The sequence below is a fragment of the Amphiura filiformis genome, chromosome 16 (genome assembly GCF_039555335.1).
Source record: "Amphiura filiformis chromosome 16, Afil_fr2py, whole genome shotgun sequence".
NCBI lineage: Eukaryota > Metazoa > Echinodermata > Ophiuroidea > Amphilepidida > Amphiuridae > Amphiura > Amphiura filiformis.
In genome coordinates, this window is record NC_092643.1 from 47,842,662 (window position 1) to 47,853,497 (window position 10,836).

Below are 10,836 nucleotides of genomic sequence, written 5' to 3' on the forward strand. Positions count from 1 at the left end.
CCACCCCTGTGGAAGATTTGTGAAGTATCTTCCAAAGGGGGAGTATGAATTTGAATTTCAAATGCAAGCTGCAGCTCCATTCAAATTTTGTACTTGTAGTTGCACAAAAGTATAGATGTATTTGACCTAATTAAATTAGCACCACAGGCACCTACTTAATAAGCAAGTTATTTTAAGAGGCCTCATTACATTTAATTTGCCATATCCAGCTTGACATCTTTAATGCAAATAATGCTGCTGATAATCTACATAAAGAAATAAAGAAAGTTCTGTAGAATATAAAACAATGAAAGTTGAAACCAGTAAAGCTTGATATGTTGCATGGGCCCAAATCATTTTTCTGTGATTATAAGAAAAACGATTGGTGCACTAGTAAAAGAAGTTTAATAAAAATTCCCTTTAAAGGGAAAGCCAGCTTCAATGCAGAAGATGCCTTGTAATAAGTTTGGGTGGTGGCATTTTAGGATCACTCTTTTTATGATCCATCATGTTTCATGACAGTCCACCAAACCATCAATGATGAGAACATGCACACAGAAACAGCAAACCAAACAACTCCTATAACTTCCTGTCAATTAATTACTCCAAATTGTTCTGTCTTTTTGTCTTTTCTGCCTTTTAGGCTACCCTTAGCTCATTATTAATATAAAGAAATGCAGTTTTTAGTTAATTGGCTAAAAGCTGCCATCCTACTTGCCTTATACATGCACATTAATTTTATATTAATTCGCAATTTATCGTAATATAGCACATTATAAAATGTATAAAGACTGATATTGTTCAATTATAATAGGCCTACATGTATATAAATTATACCCATATCAAAAATAGGCCCTGAAATTGCATCGAATTTCTCCCGTTGAAAAGACAAAACTGATGTTTAAGATATAAATTATTTCATAAATGACATTTTGAGTCATTTTTATCCATAAAACGATACAGGATATAGGATATTTTTACTTTGACTTTTACGTCCATAAAGGTTTTAATCATGTTATCAATACACTCACATCTCATGCTGTGCTGATCTCCAGGAGGTCTGCTAATGTAAATCTAAGAACGCCTGATAACAAGGATTCTATAATTTTCTTTCGTTGATATGCTGTGGAAACTATTATAGGCCTGGCATGAACTTTTAATGTCATATTTCCTTCAAACCATAACTTTTGAAATTCTCACTGCGTTTTCATTCGTTGAAACGGCAAAACATACTTTCTTTTTCTTACAAATCCAATAACAGGTCTATTATATATTTTCACCATAAAAAGTTCCATAAAGTAATTCAAACCAATGCTAGTACCCGTAATCTCTTTAGCAAACAAAGACGATCTCCGAATTAGATCATAGCCAGCTAACGCTGGCGAAAAGTTCTTCAGGGCAGAAGGGGTTCTTAATTATTATGCTGAATAGTAGTAAGTACCTCATTATTTTCTTCATTACTGTAATGCACAAATCAATTGTAGTCCCGGCCCCCCAGGGGCCGGGGATAGCGGGGACCTACCCGGGGATGTAATTTTGGAAACTGTTACAAACATGTACAGTCGGCTTAGTCTTCGATGAGGGCGGGCACTATTTCGTGTACATCCCGGGTACATCCCCGCCAAGTCCCCGCCCCTAGCCCCGGGCACCATGTTCAAGTCCGCAAGATACTCCCGGCCCTAAGGGGCGGGACAGGCTCTCAATCTTGTGATTGCGTCGAGCAAGAACATCATCAACTTACCGATGGCCATAGTTCTTCGCACCGCATATATGGCGTCTATCGTTGATGATCAAAATATTTTTAACACTACTTAAATTGTTTGTATAGAAATGGTAGAACACAACTGCCTAATAGACAGTTAATAGGCAGTTCATAGGCAGTTGAAGACAAATGACTGCCTAATCAAACTATCAACAAGAAGTTGCTGGAAAATTAGGCAGTTGAAGGCCTGTGACTTAGGCAGTCAAAGAGCTTGACAGATATGAAGGTCTATAATAGGCAGTCACTATATGAAGCTCTAATACTTTGATTTTTTTATCTAATCAAAATGAAGCTCTAATACTTATGATTTTTTCATCATCAAAATGAAGCTCTAAATGAAGCTCTAATAGGCAGTCAGACCTAATAGACAGTCAGAAGCTAATTTGCATAAGTCATGACCCGGTCACATGATCATCAACTGCCATTTCAAATTTGCTGTTGGATTCAACAAGCTGTTCTTTATAGATGGTGGTGTTTTAAAGGTCTCTTCACACAAATCATTCATTCTTTATGGGGAATTTTATACTACAGATGACTATACACCTGTTGATGCACAGGTAAATTAAAGGTTTGCAGGGTATGTTGCATTGCAAGCAGTACAATGTTGTAAGCTTATCAACTGTATGTACAGATAATGTGTGCACAGGCTGCTGAATTTTGCAGTATGCACTTGCATACTATATGTATCAAAAACTTTTTTTTCTGTGATAACCTTGCTCATTGGCAATAACTGATACATCTAAAAGGTTGGGGATCAGAGGTATAGTGGTACAATATGCCGCAAAGTATAGCATGTGGTGTACTGATGGGCCCGGGTTGGCACCTAGGAATCGGACTAGGAATCTGAAACTTTAATTGTTAAACAAAATTGTCCGGGCCTTGGATTTTAGTTTTGCATTTTACTTTGTGTTATCATGTCATTATATGGTGTACAATTTATGCTTGGGACTCAAAATCATTTAGTGTTTAATCAGGAACAGGGCTGTCAACTCTCACACCTATACTCGTAGCGCAGTGAGTCTAAACGAGGAGACAGAAAAGCATAGTGTGTGAAGTGTATTAAACTGTGCACACTTTACATACAAAACGAGGAGTTTTCACAGGAATGTGAGGAGGTGTGTGAGGAGAACTTAGCACAAATACAATTATGGATCTCCTCGAATTGAAGGAAATGCCGGAAAAGACGTCCTAACCCCCCTAGGGTTCTCCACTTTTAGAAGATACTTGAATTTTATCTTGCTATCTGAAATAATGAATACATGATTGTATGATGCTTGTCTTACTTTGAGTAACACAGATTGAAGTGTACTGTCAAAATATGGTGAAAAGATGTCATGTTGACCAGGAAAAGACTGCAAATTGCTTTAATTGTTGGCTGCCTGCTGAGATTTGAGGCTTCATTGAAAGAAATTATGGCATGATTGATTGTCAGCTGAGGGCATATGTTACAATCAAACATTCCCCAATAATTAATAACCAAAATGGAAAGTAAGTACTTCGATTCATGAAAACAAGTTTCCACATCAAATCGGGAGACGTCCAGCGATCTTCCTGTAAAATCACAAGCTTCCGTTTTATTTGAGGCAGATGACGACTGCAAGGACTGTCTTTTTGGAATTGCAGGAGAACGATTTAGGTCTGATGGAGCCTTCAAGGAGAGCTGTTTGTGCATTTACAATAGGATGTAAGGAGAAAATGGTCAACTAAGGAGAGCTAAAAATCACTCTATCGGATATAAGGAGAGCAGCTAGAGTGATTGCTCTCACTCGATCTCCTCAAAAGGCATGTCCCTGCAACTGCTTGGATTAGAGCTTCATCTGAGGCAGTCAACTGCCTAATTTAGAGCTTCATTTGACTGCCTAAATTAGAACTTCATTAGAGACTGTCGACTGCCTAAATTAGAGCTTCATTTTAGGCAGTCAACTGCCTAAATTAGTGCTTCTTTTGAGGTCGACGACTGCCTAAATTAGAGCTTCATTTGAGGTGAACTGCCTAAATTAGAGCTGAAGGTGAAGGTCTAAGAACTGCCTATAGTGCTTCATTTTGCCCATTTTACATGTCTAGGTACTGCCTATGTGCTTTCAGGTCTATATAGAGCTCCATATATCAACAGCTTCAAGTGACTGCCTGTATTAACTGCTTAACAGACTGCCTAATAACTGCCTAATGAAGGCTTTCATTTCGGTAAGGGACCAGCGCTCAAATGACGGATAAATGTGGGTTTCCGCCAACTATTTACTATTCGAGTGCATAGAAATTTCACCATATCGGCACCAGTTTAATATCGTGAACAGTCATCATTGATTTGGCAATTGGCATATGGCCTCAAAACCGAAATGGAGTTCTTTATTTATTTATGGTTTAAGAAAAATATCAATTTACCAAAGTCCTGAGCAAAAACGATTTCTGAAACCATCTTATATAGGCTTAAATATTCTTTTCACCATATAGCTACATAGTTAACTAAATACCTTTAGAAGACATAGCCTATCGTAGCATTAAGATGGTTAATGAAAAATAATAACGGAAATCATCTTGTATAGGCCCATTCTTTAATTAATATGTAGCAGTTAGATGATTAATAAAAAAATACACATAAAATACAAATAAAACAAATTATTTAAGGTTAGCCGAGAGTTTTTCATGCGCTTGATTTCAGAGGGGCGTAAGTTCATAACAGAAACAGCCATGCAGAAAATGAACAGGCATACCGGGACGAGGCCTACTTACAATAGAATATCGATCCACGGTCAAGACATGAAAAGGCTATGAAACTTGGCTTAGCTCGTGTCCGGAGCTCGGATGCCGGGGTGGCACAAGCCGTTTGTCGGTAATTTTCACAAGGATTTTATAAATTTTAAAATTGATTGGGGCACTTCGTCAAGCTACGCCCTGGAAAATGTGTTGATTTTGAATTTATAGCCTTGATATCTTTGATGAAATCAACTTCTTCTATTCCCTGATTACAATGTAAGGGTAGGCAACAACAACAATATCAAAAAGCAATTATTTGTAAATCGAATTTGGGATGAAAATCAACAAGACAGACTTAGCAGGCCTACAAATTTCTGAATTATATAAAGTGAAAAACAATCAATCACGATTCACTGCACTCAGCGAATCAATCAAATAAAACTAAAAAAGAAAGGAGCAAGAAAGAATAAAGAAATAGAGAAAAAGAGAAAGAAAGAGAGAGAAAGAAAATGAACGAAAAAAAAAGAAAGAAATAAAAAAAAAAGAAATGAAAAAAGAAAGGAGAAAGAAAAGAGGAAAGAAAGGAAGTAAAAATGAGAAAAGAGAAAAAAAAGAAAATTCAGCCACACGGAGACTCGAACCCACAAAAATAGTTCATATTAGATTCCCAGTCCAACGCTCTATCCACTTGGCCACAGATCAGCTTACAGAATTGACTGCTCTCAAAGCGGATGATATAACTATTATTGGATGCATTAATTACATGATTACAATCGCGTCCGCATTTATGGCTCTTAGAATAAACACGCATGTCGGCGCTGAAATTTTGAACGAACTGATGGAGGAAAACCTCGTTTTTTGCAAAACTAGCTTCAATTTGGAGTGAAAATCAAATGGAATAGCAATTGGCAGAATGTTGAGAAATAATGTAGGTATTCAGATGTCTAAATTAACGCCTCAGTAATCAAGATATCGATAATTTCACAAACCAGCTTTTTCTCAAGCAAATTCTCCAAAATTTTCCCCCAAAACGGGCTTTTAAAATTTAATCGGTACTGTATTTGGTTCTTCCCCATGGCAACATTATTTCTTTGATCGATTTGTAATACAATACTGAAAAAGAAGAAAACAATCGCCGGTGTGGATTTATACGGAGCGCACATTTGAAAAAAACCTCATGGAACGTGTTTTTGATCTTGTGAACATGGTGGGTAAAAATGCTTTAAACAAAGGATTTTCAAATTTATTCTAATAATTTGTATATAACACACACAAAAATGTTAAGTTACATCCAATGCACCAACATTTCACTCGCTGCGATATTTGATTACTGAGAAAACTCTGTTTTAGAGAACAACTTTATACGTCTTTTATACGTTTTATATACGTCTCTTTGTGTAACCTTAATAGGCCTACAAGATGGTCAGTTTCCGACATATTTTTTCATGACTTTCGGATTTTGTATGCACATTAATATTTTTCATTATAACCATGCATTATAGCTCTATTTGTGCAAAAAATTAGGCCTATAAGATCGATTTCCGACATTGTTTTCGGATCGTGCATGCACATTAATATTTTTCATTAATGACGGAAATATGGCACGTCCCGTTTTTTTAAAACTTTGCATGGAATGCGGGACTGGGGGGACAGTGCAGGTCTGTATTTCGCCAAATACGAGCAGTAAAAATCTCTGAATAGCTAGGATTTAATATTTTTAATGCATATCGAACTTTTTGAAAAACATACTTTAGGACAAAAATCCATTATTCGTACTCCCGTATTCTTGACCATTTCCGTACGAAATACAGAAAAATCGTAGGCCTACTATGGCAACCCTGGCTGTGTTGTCTGCCACTGTCTGAAAAACAAAATCACGTGAATCGGTGCTCCTATTTTGATAGGAAATGAACCACATGGTGATCGCCTGTATTTCATGAGCTCAAAACAAAATTATCAAGAAACGTGTATTCCCGGGTAAATCGCTAGAACAGACGAGTGTTTCCCCCGCATACGACCCGGCACAGTTGTGAGTACTCTTCTATTACGCCCCGGTACACTCCCGGGTAGATCCCGCCTGTTTGAGAGGCATTACATCCCGGACACGTCCCGCTTACGCCCCTCAAGACTATGGGGACACATTGAGCTGTTACATCCTCGCCAAGTCCCCCGGTAGGTCCTCATATCCCGGCCCCTGGGGGCCGGGACTACAATTGATTTGTGCATAACCATTAACATTACTGTAACTACATGATCAATAAATACAATTTAATAATGATCTCATAAATATAACTCCGCTTTGGCTTTTATGGTATATGATAATTACATGGAATGCAGTATCAATTTGTAATTGAAAAGGTATATAAATTATAAATTGGATTCAATTATCAATTTGTAATTCTAAAGATATATTATAATTTTTGGATCCAATATTGAAATGCAAAACCACAAGGTGATGTAACAATGGAGAAAATCACTATATGCTCAATAGGCCTTGTTCAGACGGCTTAGTGTTAAGTTTGTATTATGCTAACACCAAGCTACCTCAGAGGTAGCTTAGTGTTAGTGCCCGTCTGAACAAGTATCGTGTTAACAAGTTTACACGAAGCTTAATACGAAAGATTTACCACTGAGAAATATCTGTGGTCACTGGTAGTGCACAAACACAAAGTGATCGCTACAACTAACACCGAGTGCATAGAGTTAATGACATGAGTATCCGTGTGAAAAGATAACCTCGCACAACCTCTGTGCATAGGCTTAGGAACTGCAGGGGGGCTTGCGGGGCTCAGCCCCTCAATAATTTTGGTCAAATAATTCCAGATGAAGTAAAAAAATATGACCAGATACCAGGAAAAATGAGTATTTTTGACCTATTTTTCGCAAAATTTCATGACACCGAGTTTCCCCCCTTGGGCACCCCCCAGGATGGTTTACCAAAATTTTTTGTTTGCAGCCCCACAATGTTGAATATCTTCCTTTAAAGCCAATGCCGTGTTATGCTCACACAAAGGTAAGCTCTACAAGCCTGATGTTATTTTAGTTTCAATACTCTTTGATTTTCACCTCCTGCACTTACATGTAAGTTAATTTTAATATCATTAAATAAGATCACTTTCTTTCAAATTTATTATTTATGCATTATGGACGTTGTAAGAAATAGACCTGGAATCAATAGGCTACATTAATCTGTGCATAGAAAAGGTCCCCATTACTGATACATGGATTTTAATATTTTACTATCTAAAGTCAGACAAATCAATGAATCAATTCAAGGCCTTCTACATGTATATACTATAAAGTGCAAGAGAAAGCAACGGACGGCTGGCAGCCTAAGAACCAGGAGAAAACAGGGTAAGGGGTTCCCAGGAAGGGGATCCCGGGAAAGGGATGTGTGACATATGGCATGCTATAGGGCCTATATAGGGGGCATATACACCGTAAGGGAAATTCCTGACGAGTTTGCACTTTAAGTACGTCACATAATTTGTTGAGTAACTGAGAGTGTTCATTTTTATCTGGTTTATTGGCAATAGGGTAGTTTTGTAATAATTAGGTTTGTTGTAATCAGGATAAAGATGGGGGAGGGGGAAGCTTCCCCCTCCTGGCTATGTCACAGGTACATGGTGCACCATAACCATAACAACAAATCACCGCCAGGGACCGGGTGGGGGTACTCAAGTTTGGTTTGGCTAGGGTTGTGCCACTGAGAATTTGAAAGTGGACCCATCAAATTTTCAAGAAATTTGGACCCATCAATATATTAAAATTTGTTGGCCAAATTGAACACAAAGTGTCTTAATTTTTGTAACTTTTCCTCAAATATTGGGGAAATTTCACAAAACAATAGCTACAGTCAGGCAAAATTGGGCTATTTAAAATTTTTTTTTTAAATTTTGAAAAAAGGGCCCATCCATATAACAAAATTGTCCTAGAAAAGGGGGTCATTTATATATCAAAGGGCCGAAAATGCACATTTGCGACACGTCCCTGTATGGTCAAGTTTTTTACGCTGTTTTGGTCAAAAGAGGTCCAAATTTTGGGAAAAAAGTCAACTTTTTCAAAACCAGCACCACCTGCCCCCCCAAAAAAAAATCCTGCGGGCCTGCTTTGTGATTTTGTCCCAAAATGTCCTGTCGTGGCACAACCCCCCCCGCAAACTGAACGTGAAAATGACACCAGTGTAATTCGGTATCCCTCTCAATATTAAATTTGAAACAAGTGTAATGGCCTATGCATATAATTTTAAAAAAAATACGGTAGCCTACCAATATTCTGTTATTAGGAACAGCGTGTGTTATGGTAATAGATCCAAAGAACTGCAATGTTGTGAAGAGAAGTAAGATCCAAACGGCTCCTGGCGACGAGGTTGTCCTCCTATTCCGTGTACAGCAGGTATCTCCAATGGGTCTTGAAGTATCTCCGAGATGCAGCTGGTATATGATCCTTGGGAACGCTGATGCCATTATTTTGATCATCCTCTTTTTGTACGATAGAAAAATGTATTATTCCAAACTGAATGCAATGGATCCACCGTTTGTTGTATTGTAGTATCAACACAATCTATCTATTGATGTGGGTGGAGGTACTGAAGTTACCTATCAATTGAGAATAAATGCCGATAGCACATCCATGGTGTCTATACAAGTTTGTTTATGCTCTGATAACACGAGCTCCATGTCTCTTCCCAATCACAAGCAAAGATCATTTAATGTCACTATGATGATACAGTCCTTGTCGACCGACACAGATCCTGTTGATCAATTATTATTCCATAGAAAACAAAATTTTTATGATCTTTGTAGTAAGACACAGGCAAAGTGCCAACAAAACAGCTGATCACACCGGCCGGCATAGACAGAGAAAGAGCGACTAAACATTCACTGCAAAAACCCCCGAAGATATTTTACAAACATGAGTAAATGGGTAGTACTGAAGTATCGTGAATCTCCCTGGTCCACGGGTGACCTAGCATGTAGAACTTCCAAGATCGCTATGAAAATAATGACTGAGGGAAGAAGATTTTGCATTAATCCATTGCTGTCTGGTTTGTTCCAAGAAAGTTCTTCTATACTACTGTCACCTTCCGACCATTGTGAAACACGGGCCAGTGAATGGAAGAGAAGTTGCATTGCTTTTACGAGAGGGCATGCATGTACTTAGACATCCAGGGACACAGATCGCACGCACACGATGCTAATGTACACACACACAGCATGTATTGAAACCCACTGTAAAATGTCACTCTTACTACATATTCATTAGGTGTGACAAAGATTTAACCAATCATGGTCTTCCTGATTGATACAGTGCATGACGTCGTTGTATACTATTGACCAATGAGAGTACTTGATACTAATATGGTTGTGCCATTGGCGGTACTAGAATAGTACCGCCCTCTTTATTAACATAAATACACCTGTGCTTGTGGTATGTTGAGGGAAAAGGAGGTTGAAAACCACACTTCACGACCATTTTATAAATAGCGGAATATGTTGGCTTGTAGTACAAATGGCAGGGCCCTGGGTAGGGCCTATATATTAAATATCAGGGGCAAATAATTTTTTTAAATTATATCAATAAAAATTAAGTCCAGTTTCATTCGATGTCTGTTCAACTTGGAAAGGATAATTTTATTCTATTTATTTATTTATTTATTTATTTATTTATTTATTTATTTATTTATTTATTTATTTATTTATTTATTCCCTTCATTCCACGCTTTTATTTGAAACAAATATATTATTTTAATGTAAAAATAAGTATATTTGTTTCATATAAAAGCGTGGAATGAAGGGAATAAATAAAGAAATAAATAGAATAAAATTATCCTTTCCAAGTTGAACAGACATCGAATGAAACTGGACTTAATTTTAATTGATATAAAAATTTTCAAAATTATTTGCCTCTGAATATAGAAACTCCGATTTTGGAGCTTTTGCGTAGCATTCACAAAAAACTCAGGGAGCAAACCTGGAAATCCAGACTTTTTTTCAGTTTGAAAATGCACTCCTCTATAAGGGGTGTGCATGTATTTTCTGGAATAGCCCAATGGATGATACAAATCAAAAGGAGTGAGTAGACATGTTTTATTTGCCACGACTGATGATGAATATTCACACAACAGAAATTATGTTTGTTGAGCCGACATCCAAATACTATAATACTTCTAAAGATAACACAACGTGAAACTTATCCTACTTAAACTGACATTGCAAAGGCGACAAAATGTCTCATTTTTGATGTCTTGAACAACGAAAGGAATTATATATAGGGCTAAAAGTATACGTCAAACAAATATCAACAAATATAAATATTGAGATCATTAAAATTCAGCACATCTGTCTACAGATTTTAAGAAGTACAAAGGCCCTACATCTACATTACAACTTAAATAAGAC

At 37.2% G+C, this 10,836-nt stretch overlaps 1 protein-coding gene across 1 annotated transcript in view; it reads right to left on the minus strand.

Annotated features, from left to right (window-relative positions):
* LOC140136111 (A disintegrin and metalloproteinase with thrombospondin motifs 18-like) overlaps positions 1–9,612 on the minus strand; it is a 214,319-nt gene extending 204,707 nt beyond the window's left edge. Inside the window, 1 exon segment of the mRNA XM_072157817.1 lies at positions 8,704–9,612. Within this exon segment, the coding sequence (XP_072013918.1) occupies positions 8,704–8,913 (210 nt within the window). The 5' untranslated portion in view covers positions 8,914–9,612.
* Between the last annotated feature and the right edge of the window lie 1,224 nt (positions 9,613–10,836).